Source organism: Balaenoptera borealis, assembly GCF_965194805.1.
Source record: "Balaenoptera borealis genome assembly, chromosome: 1".
NCBI lineage: Eukaryota > Metazoa > Chordata > Mammalia > Artiodactyla > Balaenopteridae > Balaenoptera > Balaenoptera borealis.
In genome coordinates this window covers 161,576,325-161,599,325 of record NC_138860.1, presented here as the reverse complement: position 1 = coordinate 161,599,325, position 23,001 = coordinate 161,576,325, and the positions used below count along the sequence as shown (strand labels likewise).

Sequence of the window (23,001 nt, the reverse complement as noted above, 5' to 3'; positions counted from 1 at the left end):
TTTGGTGCTAATTAATACATCAAAATATATTGGGGCTTCCTTTTTCAAATTAAGTGTGCATGATTGTATATGGAACAAATACTAAGATCCCAGGGTGGGAGGGCTAGGGAAAGGGATATGTTCTTACTTGACTTGAATGTGCACCTGAGGGTGCTCTGTGTAATATATTGTACACTACAGCATCTTATATTTTTTGAGTTGAGTTTCAATAAATTACAATTTTTCACCCATTTTTTGTTTAGTCATAATGAGTTTTCATGCCACACATAAATTGGAATTGCACTTATATTTTCTGGAATGTGCACTTATATTTTACCCCAGTAGTTTTTTGTTTCTTATTAACCAAACCATTCAGATCAAGCTTCTTTTTGAATGACTATTGTCTTAAAATTTTTGTGGAAAGAAAATTCCGAGATAGAATAATTAGCTCTGGGAGTCAAGATAGCTCCCAGAAGAGGATGTCCAGGAGTTGTCCAGGTAGAAAGGAGAGCGTATGCCGAACATAATGTGAAGGGCACAGCAAATTCAGAGATGTAAAGTCATGTTTCCAGGCAACTACAAATAATTTGATAGGCTGGCAGTAAAAGGGGAGCACTGGAGCAGATGAGATTATTGTAGAGATAGGCAGGAACCAAACCATGAACACTAAGGACTTTGGACTTGAGTCCATAGGCAGCTGAGAGCCTTTGAAGAATTTTAAACAAAACAGTCATATTAATAATCTATAGATCACTTGAAATGAGTGTGATTTGAGGGGCTGAGAATGGAAACAGTAGATATTAAGACTATTGAAGTAATTGAGGCAAACTTGGTGAGAGTCTGTACTGACAACTGCAGTAGAGGGATGAGTAGATGAAATTGAAAAATTCAAGAGGATTATTGGATGTTGGAGGGTGAAGGAAACGTTTTGAGGAAAACTTAAGGTTCAGTAGTGATGAAGCCAATTGAGGTGGGACTACAAAAGGAAGAAATGGATTTGGGGGAAGAGGATGGAATGTATTCTTATAAATACAGAAGCTTTATTCTCTGTTCCTTTTAAAGTTTTCAGCCACTTTCATTAGCTAGCAATGAAACGACTCATACTCCTAATATCCCTCTCTTATGCCTCTGGTTAAGATTTTAAGATCTTTTCTCTGACCCTTAAACCTTGTTTTATCAGCTCTTCAGGGATTTCATTCTGCCACCTCCTCACCCTAAGAGTCTAAAGCACCCCCCAAGCCCAAGTCATTTTTTGGCTCAGATCCTAGTAGGTAACAGGATTCTCAAACAAGATTCTGTTGAAAGAAAAAGTGACAGAGTGGAACATCTTAGAGGTTGAGGTCACTACTGACTCCTTTGGGATCTTTGGCTAATTTCTTCTGTGGGCTTCAGTTTCCTCACTTACGAAGTGAGGAGGTGTAGGTGATCATTTTGAAAGGTCCTTATCTGTGATCTGAGCATGAGAAATAACCAGTGGCCTCATTTAAAGAATTCCTAATACTAGAGATTTTTAGATCAGAACAAGAGAAAGCTGCTAATTTGTTTAAGACAACTATATCCAGCCAAAAAAAAATTGTAAAAATTTAAAAATAAAGGGGAGGGCTTCCCTCGTGGCGCAGTGGTTAAGAATCCGCCTGTCAGTGCAGGGGACACGGGTTTGAGCCCTGGTCCAGGAAGATCCCACATGCCGTGGAGCATCTAAGCCAGTGAGCCACAACTACAGAGCCTGCGCCCTAGAACCTGCGAGCCACAACTACTGAGCCCATGCACCACAACTACTGAAGCCCGAACACCTGGAGCCCGTGCTCTGCAACGAGAAGCCACTGCAATGAGAAGCCCGCGCACCGCAACAAAGAGTAGCCTCGGCTCGCTGCAACTAGAGAAAGCCTGCACACAGCAATGAAGACTCAACGCAGCCAAAAATAAATTTTTTAAATAAATAAATTAATAATAAAATGGAATTCCTTGGTCGTCCAGTGGGTAGGGCTCTGCACTCCCACTGCAGGGGGCAGTTTCGATCCCTGGTCAGGGAACTAAGATCCTGCATGCCGCCCAGTTCGGCCAAAATAAAATAGACAACTATATCCCTTCAACCACCTCTGACTCCTACCTCCTGAAAGGAACAAGTGAGTCCATTTGCAGTGGAACCAAACCCTAATTTTCAGAACCCAATTGAAAGTTTGCTTTAAGATGACCCTAAGATCATTTTCTGTTCCAGTTGTGGCTTGCTTCGTTTGATCTTTATTGAAGACAATGTTCTGTTAAAAACCAGCATGTGTGATTATATGATAATATAGAAGATCAGAGGGTTATTTTTGAAGTTTTTAGTACTGTCATTTTTACTTGATGTCTCTTTGGGGTTTGTCCCCAACCCCTGACACAGACCTGGAAGCACTGAGTTTGTGCCTCCTAAAATGATAGGTGGAAGTTGAGAATGCCAGACACTTTGATTCTTGAATTTTACCCAGAATTCTCTTGCTTCCGTGTTTCCCCATGTTCAAGAGCACATGTGTGAAAGAGAGTGAGTGGGGAATAATGGAGAAGAAAGGTTTTGATTAGCCTTCCTAGGGATTTCATCCCTAACCTATCCTCTCGGTCCCAGGTTACCTACTTTTGACCTGCACTGCGAAGGACAGTCACTGGAGAACAGAGTCATTAGCCAAATATTTAAAGATAATTCCAGATGTTTTGGGAGATTAACAAAGCAGATTTGTGACAGGATCTGCCATCATGGAGCTTTAGTGTGAAAGCGGGGGTAACTTACACGTTCTAATCCAAGTGTGGCCGTGGGTCAGCAGCATGGGCATCACCTAGGAGCTTGTGCAAAATGTAGAATGTCAAGTCCAGACCTCCTGGTCCAAAATCTGCATTTCAGTAAGATCTCCAGATGATTCATAGGCACAGAAAAGTTCTAGAAGCAGTGGCCCAGAATACGAAGTGGGAAGTGCTGTGAGAATGCAGGATAATTACACTTTATTTTTTTAGCACTTTACATAAAATTATCTTGTTGAATTTTCATAACAGCATGAAGTCAGTACTGTTAGTATTCTTATTTGACAGATAAAAACTTAAGAGAGGGATGAAGTGTCTTGCCTAGCTGATAAAAGCTAGGAAGAGGTGGAGCCCAGTTTCCAATCTCATCTGACTGGAAAAATATCAGGGAGGGGAACTTAATGTGAAGGAAGAAGGGTGGAAAGTGGCAGGTGGTATTTAAAGTACCAAAAATACCACAGTTCTGTAATTAAGCTGTATTTTTTGTGAAAGTGAGTAGTGGGAGATAAAGTTTGAAGCATAGGTAAAAGCCAAGTCATGCAGATCCAACTCCAGTCATACGTCCAGTGTTGACAGTTACTCATGTGAGAAAGAGGTGGAAAGGAGAAACTATTGTTTCTGTGAATATCATGTGACCTATGAAAAAGTCAGTTTTTCTTTGGGAAAGAAACTTCTGAAAGTCAGAAAAGTTGCTTGGTCCCCTCTTCACCCCCATGGTCGACTGTGAGGCCTCGCGGCTTTATACTCCAGATTCGGGACACCGCCTCCAATTATGTACAGCTGAGTCTGCAAAGAGTGGCCCACTGTGCTAGCAGGCCTGCCTTGTCTACACTTGCAGAAATATAGTCTGTGACGGCCTGCATTTGGAGGCCTGAACCTCTCTGAGGAAGTAACTGGGATAGTCAGGAGATTTTAAAACCTGTCAACCTGTATTTGGCAGGTTTAGCCTGGAAAAGAGAAGACAAGAGGCATAGGAAAGCTATAGCCAAATATTTACTAAGCACACACCTTCTGCCAGCTCCTGGGGAGAATGTTGAACATGACAGGGTAAGTTTCCTGCATCCTGGAGATTAGAGTCTAGTCAGGAAGACAGACATTAAACAAAACACTACAAATAATTAGTTAAATAAAAGTGCTACAAAAGATGCCCTGACTGAGGGAACCAAAAAAGAGGACAGGAAAATCTTCCTTAAAGGAAGCAGTGTTTAAACCTGAAGAAATAATAGGAGTTAGGATAATCCAATTATGTGCCAAGGCTTTGTGGTACAACAGCTTGGTGTGTTAGTGACATTGACAAATCTAGTAGAGCTATAGAGTTAAGAGAATAAAAGGGAAAGGGGTAGGAGAGAAGATTGGATAGGTCAGCAGGAGCCAGGTATTTTAGTGCCTATAACCATGGTCTAGATTTTGGATTTTGTTTGAAAGACAATGAAGAACCTAGTGAAGGTTTGAAAGTAGGCACTGCATAAAGCATAAGCTGCAGTGTAAGCCAAGAAGTCCTAATAGGGCACAATGTGGAAGTGACTGAGGGATGGATGGATGGATGACACTAAAGGTGGGCTGAGGTACCTTGCATGGTGATAAAGTCATCATTGGAGGTGTTCAGGTGTCCGAGAGGGGAGTCAAACAATAAATGGGTTTTCAGACTAGATTCTCTTTGAGGGACTTTATACTATTGAGATCCACAATACCTTGCATTTGGTCATAAACATCACTATAAATAATAGTTGCCCTCTTTTACACAAATTATCGAATTCTCATTATAGTAGCCCTACAAGGTAGGAATTACTCTCACTTTAACAATGAAGATATTGAGCCTCAAGTTAAGTAACCTGCCCAAGGTAACAAAGTTAGTGAATAGTACAGCCAAAATTTGAACCCAGATCCATTATACTCCCAAAGGCCTATCCTCTTAACAGCTACTCTATAAAGCTTCTATAGAAATGAGTACACAAATACGGTAATAGGCACTTGATGATTGAACAGTTTAGGCTATAAAGATATTTGGAATTCTTCTAGGGGACTTTGTATTTACTTAAAAATATTCGAATGCCTGCTAAGCACCAAGCACTAGGGATACAGTAGTCAATAAAATGGACATGGTCCCTGTCTTCCTTGAGTTTACAATAGTCAGGGAAGATACATTAAACCCAAAATTGCACAAATAACCTTAATCGTGTTAAGTGCTTTGAAAGTAAAGTCTAAGGTGCCATGTAACAGGGGGATCTCATCTAGTATAGGAAGTCTTGGGTAATGATTCAGTTGTCACAACCATATTTTTCTCCAAAAAGTTTTTGGTTATCATTCTTTATGGTTTCTGACCTAGGTTTAACTTGTTATATAGTAAAACCCCAAGTCTTATCTGAGTAATTTGTATTCCTTTCTAGAAAAGATTCTGGTTGTGGTCAGTCACTAGCTGACTATGGGTTTAACATCATTAGCAGTCGCTCCTAAATCAGTAGGTCATTTCGCCCTGACATGGTACTATATATCCAACAACATTCTAGACTCCACTTTCTGGATGTGTCCCTGACATCTCAAGCAACTTGCCATACCTCTGCTTCCTGCAAGAACAAAACAGTTATTCTTTCTCCACCAGGCTTCCCTATTCATTTTCTTTCTTTCAGTCAACCAGATGAACAAATCAGAATAGCATCAGACAATATTTTTCTAGAAGTTGTCATAACTGACCCTTTCTCTCCTTACTTACCATGCCCCTCCCCTCCTCTTGGTGCAAACCCTCTTTTGGATTCTTGCTGTCTTGGTAACTGATCTCACAATTTATATTATACGCTTGTGTGTGAACTACCTTTTTTCATGTAAGATTTTTGGGAACAGACCTTATATTTTATACTTTCATACCTCCTTGTTGAGTAGATAGGTACTAGTCAGTAAATAATGGATTTGATAACATGGCATCTAGGTTATGGTACAGCATGCTACTGTTTACAAAGTGCTTAGGAAATTATACCATTTGTTCCTAATATAAATCTTATGAAGGAGATGTAAACAGATGAGCAAAATGAGGCTCAAATATGTCAAAAGCTTTTCCAAAGATCACGATTTCTAAGCAGTAGTGACATATGAAAAAGGAAATGCTACAAAATGATCCAGTAATAACCTCCCTCCACATTTACCAAGTAAACTATTCGCTCTTTAGGAAAGCCCTTTTTAGATCCTGTCTCCTCTAATCTCCACTTAACCTCGGTTTTCTCAGTTGAATTGTGAAAATAATTGCTCTCCATCCCATGGATTGTTGGAAATGTTCTATACACTGTTTAAGAGGGTAACCACTAGCCACATGTGGCTACTTAAATTTACATTTAATAAAATGTAAAATTCAGTTCCTCAGCCACACTGTCCACATTTCAAGTGACTAGTGGCTTCCATGTTGGACAGAGCAAATACAGAACATTTCCATCATTGCAGAAAGTTCTGTTGGACAGTGCTGTGTTAGAGCTAGGACTTGCCGAAGATTAGAGAGAGTGCTGTGACTGAACTGAAAACTCAGGCCACTGTCTGCTTGATTTTGAGTGAGAAGGTTCAGTGGGTGAGTGGGAAACAAGCTGAGCTTCAGAACAGTGATATCACAAAGCACGGCTCACAATGGCTTCAGAACTGGACTCCCAGACCACTCTTCCTAACTCGTATCTAGGTTCCTAAAGCCTCTGCATACGCAGTTCCTGGAGCTGCTGTTATATTAAAATGTCACCTTTGTCTTCTATCTGGGACATCATAATAGATTATCTCTCTCTGAGCTCGATATGGAATTATCTACAAGCAACTTTTCTGGGAGAGACTAGTGTGCCTCAGCAAACAAATTTGGGGCTACTAGATAATCTTGCTCCGGCTGTGCAAGTTATCCTGGGGATTTCCTTTTTGATTTTGTTGGGAATAGGAGTATATGCCTTATGGAAACGAAGTGTTCAGTCAATTCAGGTTATACTCTTTTGTTACAGAGAAATTTAAATAGTTTTACATTGAAATTTGGTCAGTTCTCTCCCATATGGCTGCCACCCAGTTTTAAGGCCATGCAGATAAACCAAAGTGAACCTTTGTCTCTGAAGTTGGTTGAAACTACGTTATCCTTAAAAACTTCCATCAGTTAGGTTTTTGGCATAAAAATGGTCTTTCTCACAATGATCTTTGGCTTGTCTTATAATGAAACACATTAAAGAAGTTCATAATCTGAGAAGGCAGCCTTACCTCCAAATTTATTTGATCATATATTTGTATTCATCTTTGAGTGTCTAACCGTGTGCCAGACACCGTGTGGAGTACCTCTTATAGAATAGCACTGCAAGTAGAAGTGGGATCTTGGGTTTTGCCTTTCTGTTCTTACTGTGCCTTTGCTCTGTAACTGATGAGGAAGCATGTATATTTATTTAGTCATCACAATGAATATACGGGGGCTCTTTTTGGGAATAGGAGTACAATTGGCTGGGATCATGAAAAACATTTAGGATTTTACATACCTGTTTAATTACCAATAATAGCTATATTGACAATACAGTTAAAATGCTTTGAGAATCGCAACAATTCCATGAAATAGAGGTTATTTTCACATGACGAACAAGGAAACTGAGGTGCATTGAGGTTCAGCCTAAATTTAAGGAGATGGGATTTAAAAAGGGCTGTGTTAAAGGGTGACTGGTTTACTTGGTAAATGCTGAGATAAGTTATTACTGGATTATTTTGTAGCATTCACTTATTTTCATGTCACTACTGTTGAGAAATCAGTCACATGCATTCTCTTAACCTCTCAAAACCTTGCATGGTAGGCAGGGCAGGGTTATTATCTCCACTTTGTAGGTGAGGGAACTTGGTTATCACTGACCCAAGGTGACATAGATTGTAAAAGCTGGCAAAGCTGAGATTTGAACCCAATTTTTAGGATTCTAAATTAAATTCTTCTCCAAAAATCTCATTTAATATAGTCCAAATGACCTAAATCCCCAACAGGGATTTGTGTGTCTACATATTCATATACATGTATTTCAATTAGAATATAGAAGAATAGAAGGCAAAACACCAAACTCTTATCTGTACTTCTGGGTTCTGCTCTTGTTTGGTTATTGTTTAATTCAATCAGAAAGATGAATTCGCAGCCCTCCAGACACCTCAGCCAAGAAAAAGAGGTAGTATAACAGAGTGATTAATAAGCTCTGGAGTCAGACTACAGGGGCTTCTTCATTCTGTCACTTGCTGTGTGATCTGAGAGCAATCACTTAGCCTGTAAACCCCACTTTCCTTATCTGTGAAATTGGCTTGCTAACAGTGCCTCCCTCAGGGTTTTGGTGAGGATTAAAGGAGATCTTGTATGTATAAAGCCTAGCACACAGTAGTACTCAATAAGCAGTGCTAGTTATTATAAGGAAAAAAGATGATTTTTCTTTCTTTTCCTACCAGGACTCTGTCCTAGCACATTAAAAAAATTTTTTTTCTATGACCAGGAAATCCAGTGTTTCAGACCACTGTGTCCTAAGAGAATATACATGGAAATCAGAATTCCTGGATTCCAGTCCTGGCTCTACCATTTCCAAGTATATGACCTTGGACAATGACAGAGGCCAAACTGGAAGGCATCTAAATGGTTATCCAGCTCTGTTTTTTTCTACATACGTAGGTCCTGCATAGGGAAGGAAACTCCTAGCATAGAGCCTTGCATGAGGCGGACTTTCAGCAAACAGTATCTACTATTATAATCTTTATTAATTATATTAATTATAATAATCCCTGACCTGCCTACCACTCCATTCTGTGGTAAAGATCAAAAGACAAAATAGGTGTGAAGATGTTTTGTTAGAAGGCTTGGCATAGGAATGAGGGATTATTATTACTTTTAGAGTCGTCTTTTGTTTTTGCATCTACAGTAAACTGTGGCATTTCACATGAATAAACAAGTAACGTTCAACTTCTGTTTTATTTTAGAAAATATTGTTGTTTGCAATCACACTCTACAAACTTTACAAGAAAGGCTCAGATTTTTTTCAGGCTTTGCTGGTCCACCCAGAAGGGAATGGTCTCCCATTTCAAGACAGTAATATCTTCTTATCTTTGGGTCTGCAAGAGAAAATTCTGAAAAAACTTCAGACAGTGGAAAACAAAATGAAGAACCTGGAAGGGATGATCATTTCCCAAAAACCTGCCACAAAGAGAGATTGCTCCTCTGAGCGCTACTGCAGCTGCTCCGACTGCCAGAGTCCCTTGCTTACATCAGGGTTTACATCCACATCTGAAATGTGATGGACTCCAATGTTTTCTAGAAAAGCACTGTTTCCCTCATGTGTGCAGTGGTGTATCAATAAAGAGAGAGAACTATATTGAAATTACCCAGCCAGGACTGGCTCTCTATTCAGCAGGGCCCAGCTCCCACTTGTGTGTGTGGTGGGGTTACGTGGGGGATCATGGTGGTTAAAAATGTCTGAGATTGTGGTGCCCACTTGGCAGGCTGGAGACCCTAAGCAGCCATATAGAAAGAATCATGGGAGTGGGAAAAGAAGGGAGAGTGGTCAGGGATGTGGCCTTGAGCTCCATGCTGAAGAGGTTGGATTCGATATAATAAAAACAGCAAGAAAGTGCTGTTAAGGGTGATGCTGTGGACTGTCCTATAGAGAGGGAGGCTGGCTCTTGTGCTGGTTTTTGGCCTAAAGGTAAATATGTGGCCTGGAGTCTCCCTGCATTAATTATTCAGAGGTGGGCAAGGGTGGGGCTGGACATAAAGGAGATTGTTTGATTTTATCCAACTTTTTCTTTTTAAACATTCTATTAATTAATTTATTTATTTATTTTTGGCTGTGTTGGGTCTTCATTTCTGTGCGAGGGCTTTCTCTAGTTGCGGCCACTCTTCATCGCGGTGCGCGGGCCTCTCACTATCGCGGCCTCTCTTGTTGCGGAGCACAGGCTCCAGATGCGCAGGCTCAGTAGTTGTGGCTCACGGACCTAGTTGCTCCGTGGCATGTGGGATCTTCTCAGACCAGGGCTCGAACCCGTGTCCCCTGCATCGGCAGGCAGATTCTCAACCACTGCACCACCAGGGAAGTCCTATCCAACTTTTACTAATTCTTTTACTAATTCTCTGTGCTAAGAAAGCATTGTGATCATCCTTGGGAATCTATTCTGAGTGCTTCTGGAGCACTCAGTTTGGTTGGTTGGACAGGTCATTTCAGAACAAGGAATTATAAAAATAATACAGGGAATTCCCTGGCGGTCCAGTGGTTAGGACCCCGCGCTTTCACTGCCGAGGTCGTGGGTTCAATCCCTGGTCAGGGAACTAAGATCCCGCAAGCCGTGCAGCCAAAAAAAAAAAAAAAAAAAAGATAATACAGAACAAGGGTCATATCTTAACTTAGGTGAATTCTCCTCATGTGAATGCTAGCTTAGCAGGGAGGGAAGAAGGGAAGGAGGCACCTACCTGCCATTCCACTCAGTGAGTGTGTCCCCTGATGAGAAAGATGGCGTACTGGGGAGATGGTGGTAGACGGTCGTCTCAGTGGGTCTCAGATTCCACAAGCCTTATAGTGTGTGCATTTTGCCACAGTAAACGTGATTACAGTCATTGAAACAGTTTGTAACCATCTGACACCTAAATGAAATACTTTATAAACAGTGATTTGTTGCCATGCTGGAGGAAAACTGGCTGCCTTGTTCCACAGGAGACAACACAGCAGTCTCCCAAGTGATGCCGAACAGAGCCCTGTGGGGTTCCCGGGCATGGAGGGTGTTTTGTCCCTCATTTCTTGTAGGCAAGATTCCAGCCTCCATGACCTTCCCTGAGTTCCAAAGGGCAGATTCGAACAGTTGCTAATCTAGGGAGGAGCAGCCAGGAAACCACCTGAGGCAAGATTAAAGGGACCAGAGAAGCTCATCAAGATTAGGAGACCACCAGAGACCCTTCACACACGCTAATCCTGTCAGCAACCCCACCCTTTTGAAACTGTGCAGAAGAAAGAAGAATGCAAGACTTGTCGCTGCCTTGATCCTTACCACATACCTCTGACCGCTACCCCGGACTGTATAACCTCTCCCTATTCCCCAGTGAGGGGGGCACAGTTCTTGAGGCACTAGCCTGCTGTGTTCCCTCTCTGCCTGGCAAAGAAATAAAGCCACTCTTTCTTTCTCCTCCATAGCTCTGTCTCTGTATTTCTGTTTGGCGTTGGTGTACAGAGAACCAAGGTTTTGGCATGACAAGTGACATCTTCCTAAGGGATTTCTGCAGGTAATTCTGATCATAATTTTTGTCCAGTGCATGGGAGTTAAAATGCGACTCCTGAATAAAGATGAGACTTCACTGTGTAGTGCAAAAACAGGCTGGTGAATACAGGGCGGGGCCAGGAAAGCCTTGGCAGAGGAGATGACACTGAGTTGTCCCATAAGGGGTTACACAGGCAGACACTGAAATGGAAAGTATTCCTGCTGGTGGGCTTACCACAGAGCCATGTGAAAAAGAGGATGGCTTACTTGGAGGGCAAGGAGAGTTTCAGGGTGACTGAGAACTGCCTATTTCCAGAGCGACAATGAAGGATTTTGGCTTCAGGGAAGGACACACTAACCTCATCCTCAAATCAGCTTTAATTTATGATGTGAACAGAACAGACAGGAGTTATCAACAATGTGCATTATCTGACAGTGTAGGTGGGAAGGTTTTTAACTGTGCTGCTGAAGGAGTGCCATGCAATCTTTTAAAGTCAGTGTCTCGATTTTTTGTGCTAAATTTCAGTGCCTTCATGCATAGTTCCAGTCTTCTTGTCTTGGTTACCGCTCTGGGGTATATCAAAGGAAAGTGTCAGAAGAAGGCCTAGAAGAGTAGAGTGATGTCAGGTAATGAAGGGCCTTAAAGTTCATGCCATACTGTTGGGAATGGCCCAGTGAAGGTTTTTAAACAGGGGAGTAACATAGATTTGGTAGTCTGTGTGGGAGACAGAGGATAGAATGAGCTAGATGCAAAAGAAACTGATGAGGTTGAAACAGGAGGGAAGGGGGCAGGGCACAACCTTTAAAAGAATGACGTAGCCCGAGGACACGACATAAACTGATTAGAAACAAAGAGGTCCAAGATGGCAGACAAGTCGACTTCCACTAGACCTTGAGCCTCAGTATACACTCATTGTAATACAGCGTGATAAATGACACACCCAGAGGTGCCATGACTGTTCCAAGGCCGACCATAAAGGTCAAAAAGTGCTCCACAACAAGAGAAGCCACTGCAATGAGAAGCCCGCGCACCTCAATGAAGAGTAGCCCCCGCTCGCCACAACCAGAGAAAGCCTGCATGCAGCAACGAAGACCCAACGCAGCCAAAAATAAAAATTAATAAATAAATTAATTAATTAAAAAAAAAACTACAATAAGGTATCGCCTCACACCAGTTAGAATGGGCATCATCAGAAAATCTACAAACAACAAATGCTGGAGAGGGTGTGGAGAAAAGGGAACCCTCTTGCACTGTTGGTGGGAATGTAAATTGATACAGCCACTATGGAGAACAATAAGGAGGTTCCTTAAAAAACTAAAAATAGAATTACCATATGATCCAGCAAGCCCACTACTGGGCATATACCCAGAGAAAACCGTAATTCAAAAAGACACATGCACCCCAATGTTCATTGCAGCACTATTTACAATAGCCAGGTCATGGAAGCAACCTAAATGCCCATCGACAGACGAATGGATAAAGAAGATGTGGTACATATATAAAATGGAATATTACTTAGCCATAAAAAGGAACGAAATTGAGTCATTTGTTGAGACATGGATGGATCTAGAGACTGTCATACAGAGTGAAGTAAGTCAGAAAGAGAAAAACAAATATCGTATATTAACGCATGTATGTGCAACCTAGAAAAATGGTACAGATGAACCGGTTTGCAGGGCAGAAGTTGAAACACAGATGTAGAGAACAAACATATGGACACCAAGGGGGGAAAGTGGTGTGGGTGGGTGGTGGTGGTGTGATGAATTGGGAGATTGGGATTGACATGTATACACTGATGTGTATAAAATGATGACTAATAAGAACCTGCTGTATAAAAAAATAAATAAAATAAAATACAAAAATTAAAAAAAAAAAAGTGGGCAGTGGCCCAATTCCTGAAAATCCCCACCCCTTCCCCAAAATAGCTGGAATTCTCCTCCCACTCATTAGCCTATGAAATTACCCACCCCTATAACAAATGACAACCCCATACCCTGGGGCCACTCTCACCTTCTGAGATGGCCCACACTGTCTGTGGAGCCTGTTTCTCCCTAAATAAATCCACTTCTTACCTATCACTTTGTCTCTCACTGAATTCTTTCTGCGATGAGACATCAAGAACCTGAGCTTCATTAAGTCCTGAGACCAGGTGTGATCTCAGTTAAAAGACCATGGGTTTGAGAGAGGAACCAAGATGGCAGAGTAGAAGGACGTGCTCTCACTCCCTCTTGCGAGAACACCAGAATCACAACTAGTGGCTGGACAATCATTGACAGGAAGACACTGGAACTCACCAAAAAAGATACCCCACATCAAAAGACAAAGGAGAAGCCACAATGAGACGGTAGGAGGGGCGCAATCACAGTAAAATCAAATCCCATAACTGGTGGGTGGGTGACTCACAGACTGGCGAACACTTATACCACAGAAGTCCACCCACTGGAGTGAAGGTTCTGAGGCCCACGTCAGGTTCCCAACCTGGGGGTGTGGCAAGGGGAGGAGGAATTCATAGAGAATCAGATTTTGAAGCCTAGTGGGAATTGATTGCAGGGCTTCGACAGGACTGGGGGAAACAGAGACCCCACTCTTGGAGGGCACACACAAAGTAGTGTGCACATTGGGACCCAGGGGAAGGAGCAGTGAACCCAGGGGAGACGGAACCAGACCTACCTGCTAGTGTTGGAAGGTCTCCTGCAGAGGCAGGGGGTGGCTCTGTTTCACCTTGGGGACAAGGACACTGGCAGCAGAAGTTCTGGGAAGTACTCCTTGGCGTGAGCACTCCCAGAGTCTGTCATTAGCCCCACCAAAGAGCCCAGGTAGGCTCCAATGTTGGGTTGCCTCAGGCAAAACTACCAACAGGGAGGGAACCCAGCCCCACCCATCAACAGTCAAGTGGATTAAAGCTTTACTGAGCTCTGACCACCAGAGCAACAGTCAGCTCTACCCACCACCAGAGCCTCCCATGAAGCCTCTTAGATAGCCTCAACCACCAGAGGGCAGACAGCAGAAGCAAGAAAAACTACAATTCTGCAGCCTATGGAACAAAAACCACATTCACAGAAAGATAGACAAGATGAAAAGGCAAATGGCTATGCACCAGACGAAGGAACAAGATAAAACCCCAGAAAAACAACTAAATGAAGTGGAGATAGGCAACCTTCCAGAAAAAGAATTCAGAATAATGATAGTGACGATGATCCAGGACCTTGGAATAAGAATGGAGGCAAAGATCGAGAAGATGCAAGAAATGTTTAACAAAGACCTAGAAGAATTAAAGAACAAACAAACAGAGATGAACAATACAATAAATGAAATGAAAACTACACTAGAAGGAATCAATAGCAGAATAACTGAGGCAGAAGAACGGATAAGTGACCGGGAAGACAGAATGGTGGAATTCACTGCTGCGGAACAGACTAAAGAAAAAAGAATGAAAAGAAATGAAGACAGCCTAAGAGACCTCTGGGACAACATTAAACGCAACAACATTCGCATTATAGGGGTCCCAGAAGGAGAAGTGAGAGAGAAAGGACCAGAGAAAATATTTGAAGAGATTATAGTCGAAAACTTCCCTAACATGGGAAAGGAAATAGCCACCCAAGTCCAGGAAGCACAGGGAGTCCCATACAGGATAAACCCAAGGAGAAACACGCCAAGACACATAGTAATCAAATTGGAAAAAATTAAAGACCAAGAAAAATTATTGAAAGCAACCAGGGAAAAACGACAAATAACATACAAGGGGACTCCCATAAGGTTAACAGCTGATTTCTCAGCAGAAACTCTACAAGCCAGAAGGGAGTGGCATGATATACTTAAAGTGATGAAAGGGAAGAACCTACAACCAAGATTACTCTACCCGGCAAGGATCTCATTTAGATTCGATGGAGAAATCAAAAGCTTTACAGACAAGCAAAAGCTAAGAGAATTCAGCACCACCAAACCAGCTCTACAACAAATGCTAAAGGAACTTCTCTACGTGGGAAACACAAGAGAAGAAAAGGACCTGCAAAAACAAACCCAAAACAATTAAGAAAATGGTCATAGGAACATACATATCGATAATTACCTTAAACATGAATGGATTAAATGCTCCAACGAAAAGACACAGGCTTGCTGAATAGATACAAAAACAAGACCCATACATATGCTGTCTACAAGAGACCCACTTCAGACCTAGGGACACATACAGACTGAAAGTGAGGGGATGGAAAAAGATATTCCATGCAAATGGAAATCAAAAGAAAGCTGGAGTAGCTATACTCATATCAGATAAAATAGACTTTAAAATAAAGAATGTTACAAGAGACAAGGAAGGACACTACATAATGATCAAGGGATCAATCCAAGAAGATATAACAATTATAAATATATATGCACCCAACATAGGAGCACCTCAATACATAAGGCAACTGCTAACAGCTATAAAAGAGGAAATCAACAGTAACACAATAATAGTGGGGGACTTCAACACCTCACTTACACCAATGGACAGATCATCCAGACAGAAAATAAATAAGGAAACAGAAGCTTTAAATGACACAATAGACCAGATAGATTTAATTGATATTTATAGGACATTCCATCCAAAAACAGCAGATTACACTTTCTTCTTAAGTGCGCTCGGAACATTCTCCATCTTGGGTCACAAATCAAGCCTCGGTAAATTTAAGAAAATTGAAATCATATCAAGCATCTTTTCTGACCACAACGCTATGAGATTAGAAATCAATTACAGGGAAAAAAATGGAAAAAACACAAACACATGGAGGCTAAACAATACGTTACTAAATAACCAAGAGATCACTGAAGAAATCAAAGAGGAAATAAAAAAATACCTAGAGACAAATGACAATGAAAACACGACGATCCAAAACCTATGGGATGCAGCAAAAGCAGTTCTAAGAGGGAAGTTTATAGCTATACAAGCCTACCTCAAGAAACAAGAAAAATCTCAAGTAAACAATCTAACCTTACACCTAAAGGAACTAGAGAAAGAAGAACAAATAAAACCCAAAGTTAGCAGAAGGAAAGAAATCATAAAAATCAGAGCAGAAATAAATGAAATAGAAACAAAGAAAACAATAGCAAAGATCAATAAAACTAAAAGCTGGTTCTTTGAGAAGATAAACAAAATTGATAAGCCATTAGCCAGACTCATCAAGAAAAAGAGAGAGAGGACTCAAATCAATAAAATTAGAAATGAAAAAGGAGAAGTTACAACAGACACCGCAGAAATACAAAGCATCCTAAGAGGCTACTACAAGCAACTCTATGCCAAAAAAATGGACAAGCTGGAAGAAATGGACAAATTCTTAGAAAGGTATAACCTTCCAAGACTGAACCAGAAAGAGACAGAAAATATGAACAGACCAATCACAAGTAATGAAATTGAAACTGTGATTAAAAATCTTCCAACAAACAAAAGTCCAGGACCAGATGGCTTCACAGGTGAATTATATCAAACATTTAGAGAAGAGCTAACACTCATCCTTCTCAAACTCTTCCAAAAAATTGCAGAGGAAGGAACACTCCCAAACTCATTCTATGAGGCCACCATCACCGTGATACCAAAACCAGACAAAGATACTACAAAAAAAGAAAATTACACACCAATATCACGGATGAATATAGATGCAAAAATCCTCAACAAAACACTAGCAAACAGAATCCAACAACACATTAAAAGGATCATACACCATGATCAAGTGGGATTTATCCCAGGGATGCAAGGATTCTTCAATATATGCAAATCAATCACTGTGATACACCATATTAACAAATTGAAGAATAAAAACCATATGATCATCTCAAGAGATGCAGAAAAAGCTTTTGACAAAATTCAACACCCATTTATGATAAAAACTCTCCAGAAAGTGGGCATAGAGGGAACCTACCTCAACATAATAAAGGCCATATATGACAAACCCACAGCAAACATCATTCTCAGCGGTGAGAGACTGAAAGCATTTCCTCTAAGATCAGGAATGAGACAAGGATGTCCACTCTCACCACTATTATTCAACATAGTTTTGGAAGTCCTAGCCATGGCAATCAGAGAAGAAAAAGAAATAAAAGGCATACAAATTGGAAAAGAAGTAAAACTGTCACTGTTTGCAGATGACATGATGCTATACATAGAGAATCCTAAAAATGCCACCAGAAAACTACTAGAGCTAATCAATGAATTTGGTAAAGTTGCAGGATACAAAACTAATGCACAGAAATCTCTTGCATTCCTATACACTAATGATGAAAAATCTGAAAGAGAAATTATGGAAACACTCCCATTTACCATTGCAACAAAAAGAATAAAATACCTAGGAATAAACCTACCTAGGGAGACAAAAGACCTGTATGCAGAAAACTATAAGACACTGATGAAAGAAATTAAAGATGATACCAACATATGGAGAGATATACCATGTTCTTGGATTGGAAGAATCAATTTTGTGAAAATGACTATACTACCCAAAACAATCTACAGATTCAATGCAATCCCTATCAAATTACCAATGGAATTTTTTACGGAACTAGAACAAAAAATCTTAAAATTTGTATGGAGACAAAAAAGACCCCAAATAGCCAAAGCAGTCTTGACGGAAAAAAATGGAGCTGGAGGAATCAGACTCCCTGACTTCAGACTATACTACAAAGCCACAGTAATCAAGACAATATGGTACTGGCACAAAAACAGAAACACAAATCAATGGAACAAGATAGAAAGCCCAGAGATAAACCCACACACCTATGGTCAACTAATGTATGACAAAGGAGGCAAGGATATACAATGGAGAAAAGACAGTCTCTTCAATAAGTGGTGCTGGGAAAACTGGACAGCTACATGTAAATGAATGAAATTAGAACATTCCCTAATACCACACACAAAAATAAACTCAAAATGGATTAGAGACCTAAATGTAAGATCAGACACTATAAAACTCTTATAGGAAAACATAGGAAGAACACTCTTTGACATAAATCACAGCAAGATCTTTTTTGATCCACCTCCTTGAGTAATGAAAATAAAAACAAAAATAAACAAATGGGGCCTAATGAAACTTCAAAGCTTTTGCAGAACAAAGGAAACCATAATCAAGATGAAAAGACAACCCTCAGATAGGAGAAAATATTTGCAAATGAATCAACGGACAAAGAATTAATCTCCAAAATATATAAACAGCTCATTCCACTCAATATTAAAGAAACAAACAACCCAATCCAAAAATGGGCAGAAGACCTAAATACACATTTCTCCAAAGAAGACATACAGATGGCCAAGAAGCACATGAAAAGCTGCTCAACATCACTAATTATTAGAGAAATGCAAATCAAAACTACAATGAGGTATCACCTCACACCAGTTAGAATGGGCATCATCAGAAAATCTACAAACAACAAATGCTGGAGAGGGTGTGGAGAAAAGGGAACCCTCTTGCACTGTTGGTGGGAATGTAAATTGATACAGCCACTATGGAGAACAATAAGGAGGTTCCTTAAAAAACTAAAAATAGAATTACCATATGATCCAGCAAGCCCACTACTGGGCATATACCCAGAGAAAACCGTAATTCAAAAAGACACATGCACCCCAATGTTCATTGCAGCACTATTTACAATAGCCAGGTCATGGAAGCAACCTAAATGCCCATCGACAGACGAATGGATAAAGAAGATGTGGTACATATATAAAATGGAATATTACTTAGCCATAAAAAGGAACGAAATTGAGTCATTTGTTGAGACATGGATGGATCTAGAGACTGTCATACAGAGTGAAGTAAGTCAGAAAGAGAAAAACAAATATCGTATATTAACGCATGTATGTGCAACCTAGAAAAATGGTACAGATGAACCGGTTTGCAGGGCAGAAGTTGAAACACAGATGTAGAGAACAAACGTATGGACACCAAAAGGGAAAACCGCGGTGGGGTGGGGATGGTGGTGTGCTGAATTGGGCGATTGGGATTGACATGTATACACTGATGTGTATAAAATTGATGACTGATAAGAACCTGCAGTACAAACAAACAAACAAACAAAAAAACAACTAATACTAAACTTTCTTTGGGTTATTTGTATGGAAATATGTTAATATAAATGTTTCAGACATTACATGAAATTTCTAAAAATCTTATATGTTCTGGTATAATGTTATAAGTCATAATTCTAGTTATTACTTTAAAATGTGTATCTCAGAAATTAAAAAAAAAAAAAAAGACCGTGGGTTCAAGTCCCAATCTGAGTTACAAGGTTTTGGGGTCACCTTGTTCCTGGCCCTCAATTCCCCAGAAAATATATGTGATTCTCACCACAATCATAAGAGATTGATACCAAGTATTCATTCCTAGTGGGGGGTCATTCTTTTCTTGAGATCAGATCACTTACGTCCAAGGCATCAATTAAGAGATCTTGGATGCTTGGCAAACAGAGAATCAAGGCAAAATAGGGAAAGGGTTTGAGAGCCATTTTATCATTCAGGTTAGATGGGGTAGATGAACTACCTTACACCAGTGGCCACCACTCTAGGGAGGAGCATCCTTATCCTCTTCTTTGGCAAAACCCTGACAATAGCCTGTTTTGAGGCTCCCATGTCAGTCTCCACATGGACCAGCCCATCTATTAACACTCTCTTTCTGCAAAGGGGAACAAGTTATTACTCACTTTCCATGATTCCCTTCTCCCTCCACCCCTACCACCCTAATCCAAGCCACCAGCATGTCTCACCTGGATTTATGAATTGGCCTCCTAACTGGACTCCCTGCTTCCATCTGTGTCCCCTTTCAATTTATTCTCTACAGAGTAGCTGAAAAGATCATATTACTTCTCTGTTCAAAACCTTTCAATGGCTTATTATTTCCCTCTGAGTAAAGGTCAAGTTCTTAACTAAAAGACTATGCATTACGGCATGATCTGCATACCCCTCCTTCTTATTTTTTCCACTCTTTCCCCACTCTCTTTCTACTCCTCAAATATGCTAAGCATTGTCACACCTCAGGGCCTTTGCTCTTGCTGTTCACTGTGCATAGCACACTTTTCCCAGACCCACACGCCTTGGCTTCTTCTCTTACTTTCTTTGGGTCTGTACTCAAATGTCAGCTAATCTTGTAAGCAGATAGGGTAGGGGTCCTCAGAGAAAAAGAACCAGGCATGGCTTTCTTGATATAAGAGAAGCCATTTTAGGCCTAAGCCATTTTGTGATCTAAGCCTGGCCACAATGCTTGCCCTTGAACAGGTCTCAGTAATTAATGAGCTTAAGGGAACAAAAGAAGGCAGGAACAAAGGAAAAGCAGTCAAGAAACAATAGTCCAAAATATCGTATATTAACGCATATTTGTGGAATCTAGAAAAATGGTACAGTTGAACTGGTTTGCAAGGCAGAAATAGAGACACAGACGTAGAGAACAAACGTATGGACACCAAGGGGGGAAAAGAGAGGTGGGATGAATTGGGAGACTGGGATTGACATATATACACTAATATGTATAAAACAGATAATTAATGAGAACCTGCTGTATAGCACAGGGAACTCCACTTCGCTGTCCAGTAGAAACTAACACAACATTATAAAACAACTATACACCAGTAAAAAAAAAAGAAAGAAAAGAAACAATAGTTCAGCGCTAAAACAGAGTCCTGTAGCAATCTGGTACATATCTTTGAGCTGTTCTTCAGGAACTCAAGTCCCCACCCAGGTGAAGGATGGTAACTACATGCAAAGATCCCAAACTGGTGGAACCTAAAGAATGATGATGTTGACCTTTTCTGACCCTCATGACTTCAGTCAACTAGAGCTTGGGCTCTGGCAACCTTTGCCCCAATTCTATGCTGAATTCTCCTCTGCTCAAGCTCCTTCATGAATATGCTTAAACTTCCCCAATTTTGCTGTTCGGGGAGACACTGCTTTGGGAAAGATCCTTGGTGTTCTCCTTACTTGCTGCAAGTAGTAAATCCTTCCTCCTCCCACTCTTTGGCTAGGTTGTGTCTTTTGTTTTGTTTTTGTTTTTGTTTTTGGCTGTGCCACGCGGCTTGCAATATCTTAGTTCCCTGACTAGGGACTGAACCCAGGCCCTCGGCAGTGAAAGCACGGAGTCCTAACCACTGGACCGCCAGGGAATTCTCATTGGTTGTGTTTTTTGGCTCGATACCAACCAAGAGGTGACCCAGTCTTTGAGTAACAACCTGAGAGGTCTTCCTCGACCATCTTACAGTGCCCCTGCCAACACACTGCATCCCTCTTTCCCTGCTTTTTCTTCACAGCACTTATCACCTCCTCTGCTTTTACTGTTACATATATGCTTCTTATCTGTCAACTCCTCATCCACTCCCAGCCCACTAAGAATATTAAGTTTCAGGAGAGGAAGGGGCTTTGGTTCACTGCTATATCCCCAGCAGTGACAGCACCCTGTCACAGTGAAGTACCCTGTCTGGTACTTAACAGACACACAGTATTTGTTGAATAAATGAGTGAATTCCAGTTTTTACTTTTAGAAAACTCATACCAGCTTCCTGATCCCTTATCTCCTCAGACACATGGTGACAGATCAACTATGGTGCAATTCTCCCACTTATGGTGAGCTAGTAGCTAATCTTTATTGGGCACTTATTCAGAGCCAGACACATGACTAAGAGTTTTATGTGATTTTTCTCATTTGATCCTCACAGTGTGAGGGGGTAAATACTATTATTCTCATTTTACTGATGAGGAAGTGATGCACAGAGGGGTTAAGCTGTTAATATGTGGTGCAGCTGTGACTAGAACGTAAACAATGACTCTAAACCTGTGCCCTTAGCTACACAGTTTGGGTGGCAGGGGCTTTGTGAGGATTTGGACTAACTGCAGCAGGCTGGATGGACCCAGACAGGAGAAGACAAGACTGAAGAGGACATAGCAGTGATAGTCCAAGTGAGCATTCTGAAAAAATGTTTATCCCCTCATATTTTTAAGTTGCTATCTAAAAGTTTCCATCATAAATTGAAATAGTTGCAATGGATGTAAATTCTGGCAAATTGTAAATAATGACAATTTAAGATAAAACTGTTAAATCATTCTTCATAGTGTGTCCAACAGAATCTACATAACGATTGAATAACCATCACCCATTTAAAAGTACATGAATGAGCTCTTTAACATTCGATAATTCTACACTGTTCCTTTATATTTATGTTCCACTTCCCCATAAAATGTTATCCAAATGTAACAATTTTTATGTTTGAAAAACATTTTATTGATTACATCTTTGCAATAAAAATATGTATGTATTAAAGTAAAATTTTTTCCTGTAATTGTATGGCTCTACATATTAGAAAGAATTCTTCTTAACTGAGTAATTTTGCAATTACCTTTAACATGTAGCTGCTCTTTTGACACGATTACAAATTTGATAATACATAAACGTAAAAGGTAAAATTCTACTGGAAATGCATCTCTCAGTGAGATAGATGGGGCTTCTCCACCTATTAATTCATATATCTGAATGACTATTTCTTACTGTTAGATAAGCAGGGTTCACTTTCATTTCTTTTTTGTTTTAGTAGATACGGTGCCGAGAAATATTACTCACATTAATGTATGATAATACTGGTAGCTTTGTTAGAATATTAATCAATTCTTTGGTTTTGTGGACAAAAAAAAAAATGCTGCCTGCCATTTCAATAAACAAAAAATGTTGCCCATGGGACTTCCCTGGCGGTCCAGTGGTTAGGACTCTGGGCTTTCACTACCGTGGCCCCGGGTTCAATCCCTGGTGGGGGAACTAAGACCTGCAAGCTGCACGAGGGGTTCAAAACAAAACCAAAACTCATTACCCACTCTCTAATATGCCTGAATTCAGAACAGCCCAATATAGGCCAAAACACACTTATAATGCCTAGTCCCGCTCTTAACTTTAGTCTTAAGGTATCCCAGGGATGAACACACCACAGTCTGAGTAGCACCAGTTCAGAGGAATGATTTCTAGAGCCTGGGAAGCCGGCTCCTCTGCTGTTCCTCCCAGCTACCTCAGGGCCGGAGCGGCGGCCCACTCTGTCCGTTCCCGCTTAGCCCGAAGACCAGT

General features: G+C 40.7%; 1 protein-coding gene across 1 annotated transcript; it reads left to right on the top strand.

Moving 5' to 3' along the window:
• The first annotated feature begins 253 nt into the window (after positions 1-253).
• On the top strand, positions 254-12,821 carry TMCO2 (transmembrane and coiled-coil domains 2). The gene is made up of 2 exons (XM_082389654.1): positions 254-6,690; positions 8,683-12,821. The coding sequence occupies exons 1-2, from the start codon at positions 6,457-6,459 to the stop codon at positions 8,995-8,997; spliced, it is 549 nt and encodes a 182-aa protein (XP_082245780.1). The 5' UTR covers positions 254-6,456; the 3' UTR covers positions 8,998-12,821.
• The last annotated feature ends 10,180 nt before the right edge of the window (positions 12,822-23,001 follow it).